This window comes from Ochotona princeps, chromosome 17 (assembly GCF_030435755.1).
Source record: "Ochotona princeps isolate mOchPri1 chromosome 17, mOchPri1.hap1, whole genome shotgun sequence".
NCBI classification, from domain to species: Eukaryota; Metazoa; Chordata; class Mammalia; order Lagomorpha; family Ochotonidae; genus Ochotona; species Ochotona princeps.
Genome location: NC_080848.1, coordinates 27,525,671 through 27,546,886, shown reverse-complemented (window position 1 = coordinate 27,546,886; position 21,216 = coordinate 27,525,671). Strand labels below are relative to the sequence as shown.

Below are 21,216 nucleotides of genomic sequence, written 5' to 3'. Positions count from 1 at the left end.
GGTCGCGGAGGGCCGGGGCCGGGCTTGCGATTGGCGGGAGACACGGGACGCTCCGACCAGTCAGAGCTGAGGCGCTTCTGGTACGAACGTCCAAAAGGCGGGCGAGACGGGGAGGGGAAGGCCGAGCGGAAAAGAAGGTGTGACGGAGGAAGCTCCGGTGGAACTGGTCGGCTCTCCCTCCGAGGACACTAACCGTAAGCTCTTCCGCAGCCGAGCCACGACGGTAAAACGGAAAAGTCGATATCGGAGGGGCGGGCAGCCAATGGCAAAAAAAAAAAAAGTGCACGGCGGCCAATCCTCCCGCGGCGTTTTGTGTCTTTTTGCCCAACAGGAAAATGCGTTTCATGCCGAGGGGGCGTTACTCCGTCGCCAATGGGCGGGCGCCGGGGAGACGGAGGAGCCAATGAGTGCGAGATGTTGAGTGACAGCTGTCCAATCGAGACCCTCAGTGCTAGGAGGGTTTGCTGCTGAAGCGCCGCCGCCGTCTGAGGAATGTCAACTATTCAACATGGAGGCGGAGGTCGAAAAGCTGGAACTGATGGTGAGTGCCTGGTGAGGGAGTTCTCCGGAGAAATCCGTTTTTTTTCCCTCCACCCGGGACCTCGAAGGTGGGACGCGAGGTGGAGGAGCCGGAAACTCTGGGTAGCGGAAGCGGGACTAGGCTCGAGTTCCCTCCTCCTGCTGCACCGAAGGGAGCCGCCACCGCCTGGTCTCCCAACCGCCGTGGGTGGGGGGGTAGAATCAGAGGAGGGCTGCATCCGGGCAACGCGGAGGAAATGGCGGGAGATGCTGGAAGGGCTTGTTTCTTGTCCTTACTTTTCTGTCCTTCAGCGGAGCTGCCCCGGGTGCGGGCAGCGTTATCTGTGTTTCCTCGAAAAAGAGGTGGTTGTCATGGTCCCCAAAGGCCCCCAAGGAGGGGAGGGAAGGGGTCGTTCACACTCGCAGAAAGGGCGCTGGGCGGTGAGTGGGGTGGGGAGTAATCTGAGGGGGGGCAGGGACACAGCGGTTTTTATTTTAGGGCGGGATGAGAAAGTCTGAGAACGGGTGCTGGACTGTGTGGAGGTCACGCCCAAGGAAGCCCCTAGAGCCGTTGTGTGCGGGATGGGGCGCAGAAAGGCACCCCCTCCTGGGTAACCACGGCTCACTGACTGTGGATGTGGACTACCAAGGAGGTCTGCAGGAGGGCGTCACCCCAGGGTTTCTCTTTGGGACCGAGCTTTTTTCCTCTCAGCATCCTCTTTCTTGCCTCCCTCCGGGCCCTGGGCTACCCCCTTGATCGCCCGCGCTTTTTTCATCATCACTCCCTTGTTCAGCCCTGTTCCTCTTTATGTTAGCAATTGCTTCAGATCGGGCTGGCTTTAAGAACGTGGGATTTGGAAGAAGCACCCATCATTGATTGCCTGGCTTTTCTGTTTGTTGAAGAAGGAAAAAAAAAATCACCAACTTAAACAAAAGTAGACTTCTTTCTTCTCCCTCCAAGCCCCTGATTAGGGGTTAGAGATTCCTAATGCCTCCAAGCCACCTCTTAAGTTTCTAAGTTTGCCATGGAAATAACTTGTGATGCCTTGATACATCGTCTTTTCCTTTGAGGTTTTAATAAGTGGAAGTGCCTCTCATACAAAGTTGATTAGAAGGCTTTCAAATTGCTCTTAACATTCCGTTGATATTTTCTTTGTGGAGAGGTTTGGGAATGAAGGCAGGTGCTGGGGAAAAATATGCAGCAGAGAATTGGCACTATGTTGCCAAATTAATGAACATTGACTTAAAAGTTTGGTATCTTAATTGCTATTTTTTTTTAAACAACAAGCCAAAAAGTGGTATTAAATATTACAATTTGATTCTATCAGTGGACATAAACTTGCTCCTCCCATTCTGAGTTTCTCCTTCCAGACAGAGATGTTTTTGCTTGAATGTTAGAAACTTAGAGACGCTAATGCTGCTGTAAACAGATTCCTGCCCCCCTCAAATTGGCTGCTTAGTTTCAAACTTTCTGGTCACTATTTTTACAAGACTTGCTTAAACTGAACACATTCTGTTTATAGGCAGACACAATTAAGTAAACATTTCAGAAAAAAACAGACTTTAGACACTTATGAAACAAGGCTTTCAAGTTTTTAAGTTGTTTTTGTAGGACATTGTGACCGTAGGTCAGCGAGCACAGGATTACAGTTGATGGGACAGTATTTGTATGATAAATAACTGAATGGATGTCTTGTGTGTGACTGATTGGATATCCTTTGCATGAGGACAACTGTATGGCTACCTTTTGTATACCTGATGAGATATCATTTGTATAAGAACAGTTGAGTGGGAAGTAATATACAAGGCAAAAGGACTTCCAAACTAAGGCATAGAAACAGTTGATGGTTCTGTTGATGAACTAAGTATCTCTACCCTAATCCTGTATGACCCTCAGCATATAAAGTCTGTTGCCCCTAATAAATTTTGGCTATTGATCATCAGTCAGTAGTCCATGTGTGTTATTATCTGCTCCGTGCACCAAGTCCATTGCTGCAGGACAGCGACAGTTTTAATCATTTAAAAATTCTTTATGAAGAGGGAAAAATAGTTTATTCTTTCTTACATTACTTGAAAGTTAGTAGTAACCTTTTTTTCTTTCAAGTTGTTACTTTTTTTATAATCATTTAAAATGTTTCTCAGATCTTTATTATTATTTTTTAAACAAATGTTTATTTTTATTGCAAAGTCAGAGAGGGGGAGAGACAGAGAGGAAGATCTTCTATCTATTCATTTCCCAAGTGGCCGCAATGGCTGGTGCTGCACTGATCCGGAGCCAGGAACTTCTTCCAGGTCTCCCACACAGGTACAGGATTCCAAGGCTTATGGGCCATCCTCAACTGCTTTCCCAGGCCACAAGCAGGGAGCTGGATGGAAAGTGCAGCTTCCGGGATTAGAACCGGTGCCCATGTGGGATCCTGGTGTGTTCAAGATGAGGACTTTAGCTGCTAGGCCGCCACGCAGGGCGCAGGGCCCTACAACTTTTTTTTTTTTAAGATTTATTTATTTTTATTGGAAAGGCGGATATACAAAGAGGAGGAAAAACAGAGAGGAAGCTCTTTTGTTCAATGGTTCACTCCCCAAGTGGCTGCAACGGCCGGAGCTGAGCCAGCCCAAAGCCAGGAGTCAGGAGCTCTTCTGGGTCTCCCATAGAGGTGCAGGGTCCCAAGGCTTGTGGACTGCTTTGGAAGTGTTTGGACCTTGTGGACTGCTTTCCCAGGCCACAAGCAGGGAGCTGGATGTGAAGTGGGGCTGCCGGGATTAGAACTGACACTCATATGGGATCTTGCCATGTGCAAGGTGAGGACTTTAACCACTACGCTATTGCGCCGGGCCTGAACTTTTTAAGATTTATTTATTTTGCTAATAGAAAGTCAGATTTACAGAGAGGGGAGAAAGATCTTCCATATGCATTCTCTATGTACCTGTTAAATATTTAATACTGGTTTCGTGGCAAATCCTTCTTTGAGTAAAGTCCTGAATTAAAAAGTTAGATTGAGGGCCCAGTGTGATGGCCTAGTGGCTAAATCCTTGCCTTGCATTTATGGGAAATCCCATATAGGTGCCAATTCTAATCCTGACTGCTCCACTTCCCATCCAGCTCCCTGCTTGTGGCCTGGGAAAGCAGTTGAGGATGGTCCAAGGCCTTGGGACCCTGCACAAGCATGGGAGACCAGTAGGTGGCTCCTGGCTTTGGATCACAGCAGTTCTAGCCATTTTGTGGCTACTTTGGGAGTAATCAAGTAAATGCAACATTTAATTTTTTAAGAAGACATTTTAGGTGTTACCTGAAAATTTAAAATTCCTTTCCAAAGTATTTAGTTAAGTTGGGCTGATGTTTTCCTGTTTACAATATCCTGATACAGAGAGTGAGAGGAAGAGATAGAGAGCTTTCATCTAGTGGTTCCCTTCCCAAATGGCTACAGCAGGAGCAAAAAGCTTCTAGTTCTTCCGTGTGGTGCAGGTGTTAAGCACCTGGGCCATCCTCCACTGCTTTCCCTGGTGTATTAGCAGGGAGGCAGATTGGAAATGGAGTAGCTTGGACTTGAATTGGGGCCTATGTAGGATGCCAGCTTTGTAGTGTCAGCGTCAGGTGCTGTGCTACAGCACAGGCCCCTATAAAACTTCTAGATTTTTGGTATTGTGTTTATAATTCTAGAATGATAAGTTAGGTATATAGAGGTTAAGAACCTTAGGGTTTTATTTTCCATTTGTTATCTTTGATGCTTTTATTTAAACGACTTATATGGCATTTAATCAATCACTTTGAGAGGGAGTTAATCAAGAACATCACATCAAAAAATAGGAATTTTTTTTAAACAACTTTGTCTTAGAAGTAATTAGAGCTTCTTTTATTAATACTCATCCTAAGGTATTGTTAATACCCATAGTAATTACGACTATGTCTATGAGTCTGTGAGTGTTTCTGTTTGTATGTTGCTTATACTCATCAGAAAAATCTCTGTTATTTAAGTCGTATCCTGTGGACCCTGCACAAGCATGGGAGCTGGATGTTTTGTCATAAATGTTTGTAGGTTCTGAGTGTCTTCTATCCAAAATAGAAGCCTCTGTTTGATTTTTTTTCTCTGAAGCTTCAACTGATAAAAGAAGATTATCCCCTGCTTCCTACTGCTAACAAATGCTCTGACTTTATTGCACTACTGTACTTTACAGCTAGCAGTGCAATAGTATTGTCAAAGCATCTGAGAGCAGCAAGCACACCTGCACTGCGATGCTTGCTTTTCTTCATCTTTCAGTATTTGTGAATAATTCACCAGAAGTCTTTGTTGCTGAAATCACTATATACTTTTCTCACAAAGTGTATTTTAAGAAAGTCATAATTTTTAAGAAAAACTTTTAAAGTCTCTAAAAATACCATGTTATATTATCAAACATTGAGAAAGTACTTTTTATGTTTCAAGTTGTTATGGCTTGTTTAGTAATGCTTTTTTCTGTAATAGAATTGGATGTGTTTTGATTAGTCTTTGGTTTTATCATGAATTCATAAGTGATGAAAATAATCTCTTTGTTTCCTGTGAGAACTTGCCCCAAGTCTTTTTTAAAGATATTTATGTATTTTTACTGGAAAGTCAGATATACAGAGAGGAGAGACAGGGAGGAAGATTCATTCTACAAGTGACCACAATGAACAGTGCTAAACCGATCTGAAGCCAGGAGCCATGAATCTCCTCCAGGTCTCCCACGCAGGTGCAGAGTCCCAAGGCTTTGGGCCGTCCTTGACTGCTTTCCCAGGCCACAAGCAGGGAGCTGGATGAGCAGCAGGGCAGCAGGACACGAACTGGCGCCCATGTGGGATGCTGGCGTGTGCAAGTCCAGGACTTTAGCCTCTGGGCTACTGTGCCAGACCCTTGCCCCAATTCTTAATTGGTGTTAATATTGTATATTGTGTAGAAAACACTTGAATTTGAAACTTACAAACACTTGATATAAAGTACATTTTTTGTTATTATCACAGATAATAAAGTGTGAATCTGTCACTTGTTTTTTCTTCACTGAATTTTTTTTAAGATTTATTTATTTTATTACAAAGTCAGATATACAGAGAGGAGGAGAGACAGAGAGGAAGATCTTCCGTCCGATGATTCACTCTCCAAGTGAGCCGCAACGGCCGGTGCTGCGCCTCTTCAGTGAATTTTCTGGAGATACTCTCTAACATTAAGTGTATAATTTGATGTGTTTTGTTAAATGTGTACAGTCATGTACATACCACAATAATTAGGATGAAGAACATTACCTGCAGTTGTTCCTTGGGGTTTCTTTTCAGGCAACCTCTTCCCAAACTCCTTGGCAACAACTAATCTCTAATTTTTCTCCTTAGAATTCTCTGCAAATTGATCTATTCAGTTCATAGCCTTCTGTTATTGGGTTCTTGCATAGATTCATTCATCTTGCATGAAAGTACTTCAAAACTTGATAAGGATATGGAATTAAAAGATTAGCATTTTTGGTGCCAAAAAATCCACGTATATAAGTGATCTTCAAAAAGTCCATGATAAACATATGCTATGAAAAAACTAGACATGGATTAAAAGTATTTGTGTATTGAAAGAAACATACCTGTATATAAAAAGGTTCATTTACTTATTTTTATTTTAAAGGCAGATTTTACTGAGAAAAGAGACAGAACCGAGAGATAGCTTCCACCTGCTGATTCACTCAACAAATGACCTCAGCTGCCATTGATGGCCCAGTAAAGCTGGGGTCCAGGAGCTGTTTCCCACATGGGTACAGGTTCTCAAGGACTTAGGCCATCTTCCACTGCCATCTCAGGCCTTTAGCTGGAAGCTGGATCAGAACTGGAATAGCTGGGTCTAGAACTGGTACTCTTTTGAGATGCCAGCATCCCAGGCAGAGTATTCACTTGCTATGCCATTACACCAGCCCGAAAAATATATTTTAGCACCAGGTGTGGTAGCCTAGTGGCTAAAGTCCTCTCCCATATTGGTGCCGGTTCGTATCCTAACCACTCCACTTCCCATCCAGCTCCCTGCTGGTGGCCTGGGAAAACAGTTGAGGATGGCACAAAGCCTTGGGACCCTGCATCCTCGTGGGAGACCTGGAAGAAGCTCCCTACTCCTGGCTTTGGACTGGAACAGCTCGGGCTGTTGCAGCCACTTGGGGAATGAATCATCGGGCGGAAGATCTTCTTCTCTGTTTTTATCTGACTTCCCAATAAAAAATAAATCTTTAAACAAATTTATATTTTAGTACCATATTTTGTGAATTCTTTAAGAAAAGATTTATGGTCCAGGCCTGGAGCAATAGCCTAGTGGCTAAAGTCCTCGCCTTGCATGTGCTAGGATCCTATGTGTGCACAGTCGGCTGCTCCACTTCCTTCCAGCTCCCTGCTTGTGGCCTGGGAAATCAGTGAAGGATGACCAAAGGCCTTGGGACCCTGCATCCATGTGGGAGACCCAGAAGAATCTCCTGGCTTTGGATCTGCTTAGCCTTGTCCATTGCATCCACTTGGGGAGTGAACCACCAGGTAGAAAATTTTCTTCTCCTCCTCTCTGTATATCTAACCTTCCAATAAAAATAAAGAAATCTTAAAGAATGGGGTCTGGTGTCATGGCCTAGCGGCTAAAGTCCTTGCCTTGAACGCCCCAGGATCCCATATGGGCGCCAGTTCTAATCCTGGCCTCTCTACTTCCCATCCAGCTCCCTGCTTGTGGTCTGGGAAAGCAGTCAAGGATGGCCCTAGGATTTGGGACCCTGCACCTGCGTGGGAGACCCAGAGGAAGTTCCTGGATCCTGGCTTTGGATCGGCGCAGCACTGGTCATTGCGCTCACTTGGGGAGTGAATCATCGGACGGAAGATCTTCCTCTCTGTCTCTCCTCCTCTCTGTATATCTGACTTTGCAATAAAAAAAATAAATAAATCTTCAAGAAAAAAAGAGATGTACGGGCCTGGCATGATAACCTAGTGGCTAAATTCTACCTTGTATGTACCGGGACTCCATATAGGCACTGGTTCATGTCCAACTACTATACTTCCCATCCAGGTCTCTGTGTGTGGCCTGGGAAAGCAGTCAGGATGGCCCAAGGCTTTGGGACCCTGTATCCATGTGTGAAACATGCAAGAAGTTTCTGGCTCCTGTCTTCGGATTGGCTAAGCTCCAGTTTTTGCGGCCACTTGGGGAATGAACCATCGGACGGAAGATTTTCCTCTCTGTATGTCTGACTTTCCAATAAAAATAAATAAATCTGTTTAAAAAAACGAGCACACATTAAAAAAGCTTTTAAAAACCCCCAGAAAAATAAGGATTTATTTATTTGAAATGTAGAGAGTAGTCTTCCATCCCCTATTTCTTTCTCTCATAGTGGCCAGGGTGGGGCCAAGCCAATGTTGGGGAGCTCTATTTTCACAGGCACATTAGCAGTGGAATAAAGGGGACCAGCCCTTCTGGAATAAAATTGGAATAATGTGAACCTAATGGTGCCTATAAGTATGTTGGCACAGCAGGCTGCTGTTTAATCTATTACATCACAGTGCTGGCCCCTGTATAAACTTTACAGAAAGATTTATTTGTTTTTATTGAAAAGATAGACTTACAAAGAGAAGGACAGACAGAGAGAAAGATCTTTTTATCTGTGCTCAACCAAGTGGCCATAGTAGCTGAAGCTGAGCCAATCCAAAGCAGAAACCAAGAGCTTCTTCTGGGTCTTCCACGTGGGTACAGGGTCCTAAGGCTTTGGCCATCCTCCACTATTCCTCTGCTGTTTTTGCAGGCCACAGGCAGGAAGCTGGATGGGAAGAGGAGCAGCCAGGATGTGAACTGGCACCCATATGGGATCCCGCTGTTTGCAAGGTGAGGATTTAGCCATTATGCCAGCCCATGTTTTGGTGAATTTTTTTTAAAGATTTATCTATTTTTATTACAAAGTCAGATATACAGAGAGGAGGAGAGACAGAGAGGAAGATCTTCCATCCGATGATTCACTCCCCAAGTAACCCCAACGGCTGGTTCTGCGCCGATCCAAAGCCAGGAACCAGGAACCTCTTCCGGGTCTCCCACGCGGGTGCAGGGTCCCAAATCCTTGGGCCGTCCTCAACTGCTTTCCCAGGCCGCAGGCAGGGGGCTAGATGGGAAGTGGAGCTGCCAGGACCAGAACCGGCGCCCATATGGGATCCCGGGGCGTTCAAGGTGAGGACTTAGGCCGCTAGGCCATCACGCCGGGCCCCGCTTTGATGAATTTTTAAAGTACTTCCTTCTGTTTGTTAGTACTTTGCCTTTTTTGTTTTTTTAAGATTTATTTATTTGTATTGGAAAGTCAGATTTACAGAGAGATGGAGAGACAGAGGAAATCTTACATCCGCTGGTTCACTCCCCAAGTGGCCGTTGGAGTTCATTGAAGCGGAGCTGATCCGAAGCCAGGAGCTTCTTCTGGTTCTCCCACATGGGTGCAGGTTCCCAAGGCCTTGGGCTATCCTCAACTTCTTTCCCAGGCCACAAGCAGAGAACTGGATGGGAAATGGTGCAGCTGGAACACAAACTCATGCCCAGTGGGATTCTGGGTCATTTAATGTGAGGATTTAGCCACTATGCTCTTTTTTTTTTTTTTTAAAGATTCATTTATTTGATAGAACAGCAGAGAAAGAGAGGAGCTACAGTCTACACTCCTTCTTGGGTGTCAGGAAGTTACATCTTTGGGCTTGCCATGTATATTTGTGTGAAGCTCGATCAAAAATGGAGCAGTGGTATGGCCTGATGCTATAGCATAGCGGCTAAAGTCCTTGCTTAAATTCACCAGGATCCCATATGGGCACTGGTTCTAATCCCAGCCTCCCCGCTTCCCATCCAGGTCCCGGTTTGTGTCCTGGGAAAGTAGTCAAGGATGGGCCAAAGCCTTAAGACCTTGCACCCACCCACGTCGAAGACCCAGAAGAAGCTCCTGGCTGCTGGCTTTGGATCAGCTCCGGCAGTTGCAGCCACTTGAGGAGTGAACCATTGGACGGAAGAGCTTCCTCTTGTCTCTCCTCCTCTCTGCATCTCTGCCTTTCCAATAAAAATAAATCTTTAAATAAATAAATAAATAAATAAATAAATATTTTCTTTTCAAAATTAGAAGAAAATGGAGCACTGGCAAACAATGTGGCAGAGTGGACTAAGGCACTGCCTGCAGTTCCCAGCATCCCTTATGGGTGCCAGTTAGAGTCTTTGCTGCTCGACTTTGTATCCAGTGCCCTGCTAATGTGGCTGGTAAAGCAGTGGAAGATGGCTTCTGTCCTCATGTGGGAGATCTTTGTAGAATTCTCTAGGCTCTTGGCTTCAAGTTGGTCCATCCCTGGCGGTGGAAGCCATTCTTGGCATGAACCAGTGGATGGAAGATTTGCTACTTTCTCTCAATTTCTCAGCCTGTGTACTTCTGCTTTTCAAATGAATCTACTTTTTTTTTTTTTTTTAAAGATTTATTTTATTTCCATTATAAAGTCAGACATACTGAGAGGAGGAGAGACAGAGAGGAAGTGGAGCCGCCGGGATTAGAACCAGCAGCCATATGGGATCAAGGCGAGGACCTTAGCCACTAGGCCACGCTGCCGAGCCCAAATGAATCTACTTTTAAACAAAATTAAATATAATGAAATATAAGTATATATCCCAGATTTTATATATGTGAAGGAGCTTCAGAATATTCAAGAAAAATGGACATTGTCTTTTGGTTCCATTTCCATGAGTTTTCACGAGTATATTTGTACATTTTATATATTAAATTTGAGTCATATCCTGGCCTCAGGGTAGCTGCTTTCCTTTTCTTTGGCATCTAACTGACGTTTCTTATCATTTACTAATGAACTGTTAGAGCTGCAGGTAGAATTCTGTGTTTTCAATAAACTAAGAGAAAGGTTGAAAGGTTAGTTTTGTGAGAAAGTAAAGTGGTACTATTCCGTTAGGTATTATCTTCCTATCTAGACTCTGTATTTCTCTTGATTGAAAATAATTTACAAATAAGAATTTTAAAACCCATCAATTTGTAGAACATGGTATTAGTGGTTGGTCTTGTGGCACAGAAGGTTAAGGCTCTGCTTGTAATGTTGGCATCTCATATGGACACAGGATCATGTCACAGCTGTCCTATTTCCTATCTAGTTTCCTGTCAATGGCCTGGGAAACATGAGATGATGATCCAAGTGCTTTGACCCCTGTCCTGCACCCAGGTGGGAGACACAGATGAAGCTCCTGTCTTCAGTGCGGTCTGGTACTGTCTGTTGTGATCATTTGGGAAGTGAACAAGTGGATGGAAGACTTACTCCTTCTTTCTCCCCCTCTCTCTGTAATATTGCCTGTTAAATCAAGAGGAAAAAGAAAATTTGATATGAAAGTATAAGTGTTTTAATGAATGAAAAATAACTGTGAGTCTGTGTGAGAATTGTAGCTTTACAAATGTGTCTTCTCATGTTTGCATAACTGTAGATTAAAGTACTGTGTGTGTGTGTAGTACACACATAGATACATGTTTATGCAAGGAGACATTATGTTTCAATATTTTTTATTTGAAAGGTAATGTTTACAGGGAGAGAATGGGAGAATTTTTATCTACTAGTTCACTCCTCAGATGACTGTAAGTTACAGCTGTGCCAGGCCAAAGCCAGGAACCAGGAGCTTCTTCCAGGTCTCACAGGGGGGTAGGAACTAAGGGCTTGGACTATCCTCTGCTGCCTTCCCAGATGCATCATTAGTGAACTGGATCAGTAATGGACTAGCCAGATTTGAACCTGTGCCCATATGGGATGGCACGTCAGCACTTCAGGCAGCGGCTTTACCTGGAATGCCACAGTGACAGTCCCTCATATCAAGACATTGGGTGGCAGTGTCACAAGTGGTAGCTTTACTTGCTATGCCACAGTATATTTCTTGGAGTGACCACCATAGGAAGGTGGACTTCCTGTCTCAAATACTGGAGAAAGTAGGGGAGAGGTTAAAAAGATTAGTGAATCTAGTGATTTGATACTACTACCTTATGTCTTATTTCATGATGTGTTATTGGGTCAGGACTAGTACTAGAGGCTAAAGATATAAACTTATCTGTGAAGCCTGGATTGATACATCACTTCATGTATCTGATTAAATACACAGGTAAACATAATTGGCACATTGGAAAAATGTTAGGACAAATACTTGAAAGAGTCATCTAACGTGGGGAAGGCCTCTTGTCAGAGGTGAGACATCTGGGTTACAGAGGGTGAGAAATAGAAAGGGAAAACTGTCATCTGCCTTGTTCACTCCTGCAGTGCCTGAAATGGCCAGGGCTGGGCCAGGCTGAAGCTGGACACCAGGAGCTTCAACCGGGTCTCCCACGTGGGTGGTGAGCTTTTCCAGTGCCAGTCCCTATACCTTTTTATTTCTACATGATCAAAACAAGCCTGTATCACGTTATTAACACCCTGAAAAATGTTAAGAAAAAAAGAGAATCAAGTGTCATGTGTTTGGTGTGCAAAATGATGATCTGTGCTGCTCTTCAGTTCCAGAAAGCTGACTCCGACCTGAATTACATTCAGCACAGGCTGGAATATGAAATCAAGGCTAATCATCCTGAGTCTGCGGGCGAGGTAATGCACAATATCAAGCCTCTTTGCCTGGAATCTTACAGAAACGTTTTCCGGTAGTATTTCTAACAGTAGTAAATGAGAGCAATCATAGAAATTATAATATTAAGTATTAAATTAATTGGATCTCAGAATGTTGTATTGGAAGCTTAGGTGCTGTTTACTAGAGAGATTGTGAAAGGTATGGCTACTTTTTTCCCCTTTAACCTTTATAAAAAAGAATCATTGAGTTCAGAGGTCTAGCTCCCCGTGGAAGCCTCTGGAATTCCAGGACAGATCCACCTATAGACGAGTGGCTCTTCAGCAAGTTGTAGGGGAGAATTTCTATCAGTCATGATATTCTCGGAGGAAAATGATTTATACTATTAAAAATTTGAATTGTGTGATGTAAACAGCGATTTTTATGTAGAATTATGTAATGAGTCTAAATTTAAGTTGATTAGAATTATTGTGTTTATACATGTAACAGCATAGCTAGAATATACATGCATATTAGGATAACAGGAAACAATCTGCAGACACCATCTGTAAATATTAATTTACCAATTAAATCATTAATATTTCTCTTATTGCTGACAGCAGAGTAGAAATATCATACTTCAGTTTTTCAAATAATTCCATATAATTAAACGGTTTCAATAGATGTTAGTCTGCGTGCTTGGAGACATAAGTGGAGCTCTGGGCTCATTGGTTTTTGTCTGGCTGTGTGGCAAGCCCTTGGGGAAAGGAGCAGAAGGTGGAGAATTTCCGTCTTTCCCTGCTTTTCTGGATCTCAAGTAAATAAAATTTTTAAAATGAAATTAGTTTTATAGTTGCACACATACACACAAAAAAAGGTAAGGGGTTGATTCCACATCTCCTCCTCCTTCCCCAAAGGAATATTACCTTTCACTATATATATGTGTATATCTGTGTGCGTGTATATATATGTTTAAAATTTGTTTTTAATTTTGAGAGGCAGTGAAACAGAACTCATAGCAGTAAAGCTAGGCCAGGCCACAGAGAGGAGTTGGGATCCAGGAACTCAGTTCATTTATCCCGTGTGAGTGGCAGGGAACCAACTATTGCTGGCTACAGTGTGCCTACCAGGTACACATTGGCAGGAGGCCGATTTGGGAGTGGGATCCAGGACTCACCTGGGCACTGTAAAGGAGATCTTGAAGTCTCAATGCTAGGCCAAATGCCAGCTCCCTGGGTAATTTTCAAGTCTATACAAAGGGAAATTTAAAAAATATTGTTGAAACTCTAGAAAATTTAAAGTTACAGAAGATACAGGGAAGAAACAATAGTGGTATTGTTAAATACTGAGTAAAGATGAGAATGCTTATATATGTTTTCATTTGGGGGTGAATAGCTAAAAATTTAGTTCCTTCTTGGATGGTTTGTGTATTCCTGGCAAAGCAGTTGATCAAGTATGTCCTGTGCCAAGAATGAACACATAGAAATTGGAGGGAGTGGAGAAAATTTGGAATAGTAAGGAACCATGAGGTAATTTAAAAAATTATAATGCTACGTCGCAGAAAGGGTCTAGTTGAAATGTCTTTGATGGAATAGGAGCTATTTATATTAGAAAATGAATTTGAAAAAAAGTATAGGGTGAAAATATAGTTATTTGATCTGCATTGTGTGCTTTCTAAGTATGTAAGTAAGTGGAAATTTTAGATAGATTTTATCCCTTTGATAATATGTATGGGAATTTTTTAAGTGGTTTGAAGTTGTATTCTTCATAAAGAACAAGTTAAAACTGTAATTTTCTTCAGAATAGTATTTAAAATTGAATTGTACAAATAATGTATACTTGTGAGCTGTGCATCTGAAATATGTCCTCAGTTTCTGTTTAATACTGCTCATTATTTTTGTGGTATAGTCCTATTCCCAGGCTACAAAATCTTTGACAATAGAATCGAGATCTTATTTTCTTTTTTGCCATGTCTTGTCCTCTGTCACACAGTTTCACAATTCAGTACTCAGTAGAGTCCAAGTAAATGAACCATATGTTGTATGTATTTTAATTTTAAAAAAGCTTAAGTTTTCCTTGCCATGATTTCATATATATTAACCTTTATCTGTTATAGAAAAATCCAGTAACACTCTTAAAGGAAATGTCAGCAATGAAGTCTCGATATCAAGCTTTGTTTGCGCGCTTTAAACCACTTGCCGCTGAGCAGAAAGAGACCAAAAACCGCATTTGTGCTGCAGTGAATAAGACTATGATCGCGATACAACAACTGCAAAAGCAAACAGACCTGGAGGTAATGCTTTCAGGTGATAGCTTGGATTTGTTTAGTTTTAGATGTGCTACTTTGAAAGGTAAACCTACAGTAACTGATATTTGGAAATAGAGCACTAAGTCTGAATGATTGATAGAAATGAGATTTTCTTCTTTTTTATGGTTTATTTAATTTACTTGAAAGGCCGAATTACAGAGAGAGGGAGTGAAAAACAGAAAAAGAGAGATCTTCCTGGGCCTGGTGTGAAAGCCTGGTTGCTAAACTCATTGTTTTGGAAGCGCCAGGATCCTATATGGGCACCCATTCATGTGTTGGCTGCTCCACTTCCCATCCAGCTCCCTGCTTGTGGCCTGGATAGCAGTTGAGGACAGCCCAAAATCATGGGATCCTGCATCCACATTGGAGACTTGGAAGAGGCTCCAGGCTCCTGGCTTTGAATCGGCTCAGTTTGGCTGCTTCAGTTCAGTACCACTTGTGTACTGAACCAACCTACAGAAGATCTTTCTCTATGTCTCTCCTCTCTGTAAATCTGACTTGCCAATCAAAAAAAAAAAAAAAAAAAAAAAAGATTTAAGAAGTAAAATACTGGACCCAGTGCAGTGGCCTAGCAGTTAAGGTCCTTGATTTGAACGTGCCAGAATCCATATGGGCATATGGGCATATGCGCAGATTGTCTTCCCATCTAGCTCCCTTCTTGTGGCCTGGGAGGGCAGTCAAGGATGGCCCAAAGCCTTGGGACCTTGCCCACATGGGAGACCCGCAAGAGGTTCCCGCTTCCTGGCTTCAGATTGGCGCAGCATCAGCCATTGTGGTCACTTAAAGAGTAAATCAGTGGATGAAAGATCTTCCTCTCTGTCTCTGTATATTTGACATCTGCAATAAATAAATGAATAAATCTTTAATAAATAAAACAGGGGCCCAGTGCAATAGCATAGTGGTTAAAGTCCTCGCCTTGCACGTGCCAGGATCCCACATGACTGCCGGTTCTAATCCTGGTGGCTCCGCTTCCCATCCAGCTCCCTGCTTGTGGCCTGGGAAAGCAGTGGAGGACGGCCCAAAGCCTTGGGACCCTGCACCCCCGTGGGAGACCTGGAGTGGCTCCTGGCTTTGACTCCTGGCTCATGGCTTTGGATTGGCTCAGTTCCAGCCATTGTGGCTGCTTGGGGAGTGAATCATCGGATGGAGGATCTTCCTCTCTGTCTCTCCTCCTCTCTGTATATCTGACTTTGTAATAAAAATAAATAAATCTTTAAAAAAAAAAAGCAATAGAATAGGCAGCTATGGTGACCTGCTGATACAGTTAACACAAATTTTGCATTAACCAGGCCAGAAGACCTGCCCGCTATTGGCTGCTTTTCTCTCAGCAGTGTAACACTTCCTAGGTATAAGGCAGCCTAGGTAGTTGCCTACAGTTGAGTTTCACATTTGTTTTCTCCTCTTAGTTGATGTTACTTTTTTATTTTATTTTTTTAATTGGAAAGGCAGATATATAGAGACAAAGAACAAGATTTTCCATCTGCTGGTTTACTCCCCAAATGACCACAATGCCTGGAGCTGGGTCAACCTGAAGCTAGGAGCCAGGAGCATCTCTGCCTCCCATGCAGGTGTTGGGTCCCAAGGCTATACTGCACTGCTTTCCAAGGCTATAAGCCAGGAGCTGGACGGGAAGTGGAGCAGCTGGAACAAAAACTGCACCGATATGGGATCTTGGCACTTGGAGTTAGAAGATTAGCCAGTTGAGCCAACATTCTGGCCCAGCTGGTGTTACTTATAAAGGTGACCACAAACAGGAGGGGGGGAAAGGACTAAATTTACTCCAAAAGAAAAAAGTTGAAGACAAATCCCAAAACATCATATGACATACTAGAAAAGTAAAGACATTTAAAGAATGTGTGGTAACTTAATGATGGGTCCAAAACATTTGTGTTAAAGTGGAAAATTTCTACAATCTTTGGGCCAACTAAACAGCCTTAATTCATGGAAAAATTCTTTTTCAGGATTTATCAAACAGATACTGAAAAAAAATTTGCCTAATGATTACATTCATATGCATTCATTGAGACCAAAGAAGTCTTGCCAGAATAACATGCTTTCCTTTTTTGGGAGTAGAAGAAAGTCTCTAATTATTTGAATTCTATAAAGTATAGTTGGTTTTCATTTTATCCGTGTGAACATGTTGGGCAAATGTTACTTTTCAGTGAAACCAGCTTCATATTAGAATCATTGAATATGGAACTTTTTGTTATTTGCTTATTTGTTTCTATAAATGCAGGGCAACAGAGAAAGGGAGAGTGGGGCATATCTTCATTTTCAACTCCCTAAATTGCCTCAGTACACAGAATTGGGCTAGGCTGAAGCCAAGAATCAAGAACTTCATCATTGTCTCCCACATGGGTGGCAGGTGCCAAAGCACTGGGGCCATCTTCTGTTGTCGTCCCAGCACGTTAGCAGAATGCTGGGTTGAAAGTAGTGTAGCTTGGACTTGAATTGGCATTCTAATACATGTTGCCCATATCAAATCTTACCAATCGGCAACCTAACTCACTTTAGCACAATGCTAGTTCCTGCAATTGTTTTCGACTTCAGCTGTCCAAATAGCCCCTGTACAAGGGAAATTAGGAACTGGAAAGTAAAGGTACTACACATTTCCTTTATAAATAGACCTTTACATTAGGATCCCAAGTTTTCTACCTTAATGATATATTTAAATATTGCCAAGTTAAGCTTGAAACTTGTACTGAGGGACTATCTTATCATGACAACTTGGGGACAAATGCTGGTGGGGGGCGAATAAGGGAGAAAGGAGAGGGATGTACTCCTATGCCTGCAAAACTGTGTCATGGAAAACAGTATCTAAATTTACTGTAACACAATTGAAAATTGAGTTATCATCTACTGCTTGGATAAGTGCAGCTATAGAATATTTCCAGCATGATGGAAAGTTTTATTGGACAGCACTGCCCAGGAGCTCCTGATTCTGTAGGTGTGGTATGCTCCAGATTTGGCAGTCTCTCTAGAGATGACCTATATAGTTAGGCAGATTCGTTGCTAGAGTGCTTTTTGGGTTGTACCTCCTGTTATTTCCCCATAGAAGCCTTTGTTTCAGCCTGCCTGTTGGTGTTGTGTGAAGTCCCTTATAACTGCCTTAGTTTTCCTTCTTTTTGCTTTTACTTTTTCCTGCTTTTGGTCAATACAGTTGGGTGGCTGTTTTCTTAGCATCCACATACCTTTCCTGCCTACTGCAGTGCTTTTATTGTTTTTCTTTTAAGATTTATTTTATTTGAAAGGAAGATTTACAGAGAGGAGAGATTGAGAGAAAGAGAGAGAGAAAATTTTCCATCTGCTGGTTCATTCCGCAAATGGCTGCAACAGCTGGAGCTGAGCCAATCTGAAGCCACCAGCTTCTTCCAGGTCTCCCATCTGGGTGTAGGGGCCTGAAGACTGGAACAATCCTCTGCTGTTTTCCCAGGACATAAGTAAAGAACTGGATTGGAGAGAACCTTGGGAAGAGAAAGATGCTTTTTTTTTTTCCCTTCTGAACATTTTGTGTAGATGTATACCTAGCATTGTTAGAGCCGTTTTGTTTGTTTGAGGGTTAAGTCATTCTCAGGGATAATCAGAGCGTTGTTAATGCTGTGGAGTTAGTCAGCCTTGAAATCTGTCTTCTGAAGTTACTGTGTAATGATGATAAGTTTTATGTACCTTAAAATGTTTGTTTGCACCAAAAGCATTTTGTTTAAAATTTAGCCCAGCTTGCAAAGTCTTTGAGCAAATTTCAAGACCATTTTTTGTTTACATGTATCTTCAGACATACTTTTAGGATACTGTCTGCTGTTCCAATTAAAGTCCTTATATAGTTTGATCTCTTGATCTTGTTCAATATAAGTGCAAGTTCTTTGGAAGCTCAGACATTTTTGCCCCTTAGATATGGATAGTCAAATATGCATTTTTCCCCCTTACCTTTTAAAATTTTTTTGCATAAAACAGTATAAGCTTATGGAATATTTACTGGTATTATGAAGCCTTAAGGGTTTGTCATTTGTTTTATAGCTGTCAGCACTAACTGAAGAGGAGAAAGCTGCAACAGAGCAATTCAAGTCTCACATGCTGGACCCATGAAGACACGGAATTGCAACAGTGAACTTAAATGGAAAAGAGATCAATTCCAAAGAAATTTAGGAAAATATCTTGTTAACACTTGGCTTCCAGAGGTCGAGCCTGGTGAAAAAGGAGGGTTGGCTTAAGTGTTTGGTTAATGATGGTTTTCAAACAGGATAAAATAAGAGGGACAAATACAGAATGAAGTATAGCTCAAAAGATGGGATGTGAATAAAGGATTTTAGATATATACACACACATGTGTAGTCTTACAATTTCAGGGAAGGGTACCACTCAACACTATTTTGCATCTGTTTTCTTTTTGCATAGTCAGTATAATGTCCTGACCTATCATAAAAAGAAAAGTTTATGTACATTTCAGTTATTCAAAATGTGAATGAGCATGCAATCGAAATTAAAGGATAGACAAGATGTTTGTGTTAGACATATATCTCAAAATATCCATGGGAAATGGAATTAAGAGTTAAATTTATTTTGATATTAAAGTTGACATCCATGCACAGTTTTTTCATAATACACATTTTCCATGATTGTTTCGAAGTCCCCGCTAGCATACACTGGTATATCATTTCATGTTGAAAATGTGGATTGCATATGTGGTCACATTTTTGCTATGAATGCCAAAATGTGACTCGTGGTCTCCCACAAACCCTAAAGTAATAAACTGGCTTTTCTGTGATGGCTTTACTTGTGCTTATTTTTCCCTGTTCTGCTCACTAATACTCAGCAGTATGAGCTAGCTTTAAACGCTATTTTCGACTGTCCCTCAAAGGTATTGCAGTATTACCTTTGTTCTCCTTTAGCCTACATTATTATAATTATTCTTTCTTTATGAAAGGCTACAAATGCAGTCAGAGGAGCACTTTTCTGCTCCTTGTCAGTTTTTATGTGTGTGTATATTTGTCTCCCTTTTAATTTTTAATAACTATTAAAACCATTACACTATTGGCAATGAAGTAAGTAACTGCCTAACAAAGGGGACAAATCCTGATAAAAATGAACAGCAACACACATATATGTTTGACTAATATTAGGTGAATAGGAAGGTAAATCTTGATTAACTTATATAATAGATCAAGTTGCCTATAAGTTGTTATTGTATGTTCTGGGAAATGCTGAACTTACACTGAAGGGGAGAAACCGAAAAGGTATTACAGTTCTATAGTCAGGATTTAATTTTGGAATTATACTTAATTTTTTAAACATTTATGTATTTTTATTGGAAAGTAAGATATACAGAGAAAAGAGACAGGAAGATTTTCCATCCGTTGATTCACTCTCCAAGTGGCTACAACAACCGGAGCTGAGCCAACCTGAAGCCAGGAGCCAGGAGCTTCCTCCAGGTCTCACAGTGTGGTTGTAGGGTCCCAAGGCTTTGGGCTGTCCTTGACTGCTTTCCCAGGCCACAAGCAGGGAGCTGGATGGGAAGTAGAATAGCCAGGACATGAACTGGCACCCGTATGAGATCCCGGTGCATTCAAGGCAAGGACTTTAGCCACTAGGCCACCACGCCAGGCCACTGCTATTTGTTTTTCTAGAAAAAGATTTATATATTTGAAAAGCAGAGCTGGGAGAGGTTAGGGGTAGAGCAGACCGAGATAGGGAGCTCTTACATCTGCTGGTTAATTCCCAGAATAGTTGCAACAGCCATGTCAGCCAGGGCAGAAACTATCCAGGTCTCCCACATGGTGGCAGGAGCCCAGTTACCATCCTCCATTGCCTTCCCAAGGGCACTGGCAGGAAGCTGCAGCAGAAGCCCAGCTCCGATATGGGATCCTGAGGTTACAAGTCGTGGGTTGACCCATTGTGGTACAAAGCTGGCCTGAGTTATTAGTGAAGTTCGCGTCATGGCATAGCTCTGGAAGATGATGATCATTTGAACAAATGTTATTAGCCTGCAGCGTTCTGCTTTTAGTCAAAAAAGAAAAAATTATACTGTTTTTTTCCTTGTATTTCCTTTACAGCTGTCTTCTAAATGTCTTCTTAACATAGCCCCTTAAACATTTTTGGTTCTAGGACCTGGCACAATAGCATAGTGGTTAAGGTCCTTGCCTTGAACACACCTGGGATCCCATATGGACACCGGTTCTAATCCCGGCAGCTCCACTTCCCATCCAGCTCCCTGCTTGTGGCCTGGGAAAGCAGTGAAGAACGAACGGCCCAAAGCCTTGGCACCCTTCGCCAGCATGGGAGACCCGGAAAGAAGTTCCTGGCTCCTAGCTTTGGATCGGCGCAGCACTGGCCATTGTGGTCAAGTGGGGAGTGAACCATCAGACAGAAGATCTTCCTCTCTGTCTCTCCTCCTCTCTGTACATCTGCCTTTCCAATAAAAATAAATAAATCTTTAAAAAAAACATCTTTGGTTCTAGGGCTGGCAAGGTGGCTCTGGCATCCTAGATGTGTACTAGTTTGTGTTTCAGCTGCTCCACTTCTGACCCAGCTCCCTGCTTTGCACCTGGGAAAGTGTGGAGGATGGCTCAAAGCCCCGGGACCTTCCACCATTGGAAAGGCAGATATGGAGAGGAGAGAGAAAGATCTTGCATCCTCTGGTTTTTCCTTGTCTCTGAGGAAGCAGTGGTTCAAGCACTTGGGTCATCTTCCACTGCTTTTTTTAAAGATTTAGTTTATTTTTATTATAAAGACAGATTTTACAGAGAGGAGAAACAGAAAGAACTTCCCTCTGTTGGTTCACTCCCCAAATAGCTGTAATGGCCACAGCTGAGCTGATCTTGAAGCCAGGAGCCTCTTCTGGGTCCTTACATGGCTGAAGGGCTGCAAAGC

The 21,216-nt window shown here is 42.4% G+C and overlaps 1 protein-coding gene across 3 annotated transcripts; it reads left to right on the top strand.

The window, feature by feature from the left end:
- The first annotated feature begins 108 nt into the window (after positions 1-108).
- SKA2 (spindle and kinetochore associated complex subunit 2) lies at positions 109-18,672 on the top strand. 3 transcript variants are annotated; one of them, XM_012928674.2, is made up of 5 exons: positions 109-223; positions 332-541; positions 12,002-12,088; positions 14,161-14,337; positions 18,367-18,672. In XM_012928674.2, exons 2-5 carry the CDS (start codon positions 509-511, stop codon positions 18,433-18,435), a joined length of 366 nt encoding a protein of 121 aa, XP_012784128.2. In that variant the 5' UTR covers positions 109-223; positions 332-508; the 3' UTR covers positions 18,436-18,672. The 3 variants fall into 3 exon arrangements, with proteins under 3 accessions (XP_012784128.2, XP_058532071.1, XP_058532070.1); XM_058676088.1 differs by lacking the exons at positions 109-223; positions 332-541 and adding an exon at positions 802-960 and having other exon boundaries at positions 14,161-14,350; XM_058676087.1 differs by lacking the exons at positions 109-223; positions 332-541 and adding an exon at positions 877-960.
- The last annotated feature ends 2,544 nt before the right edge of the window (positions 18,673-21,216 follow it).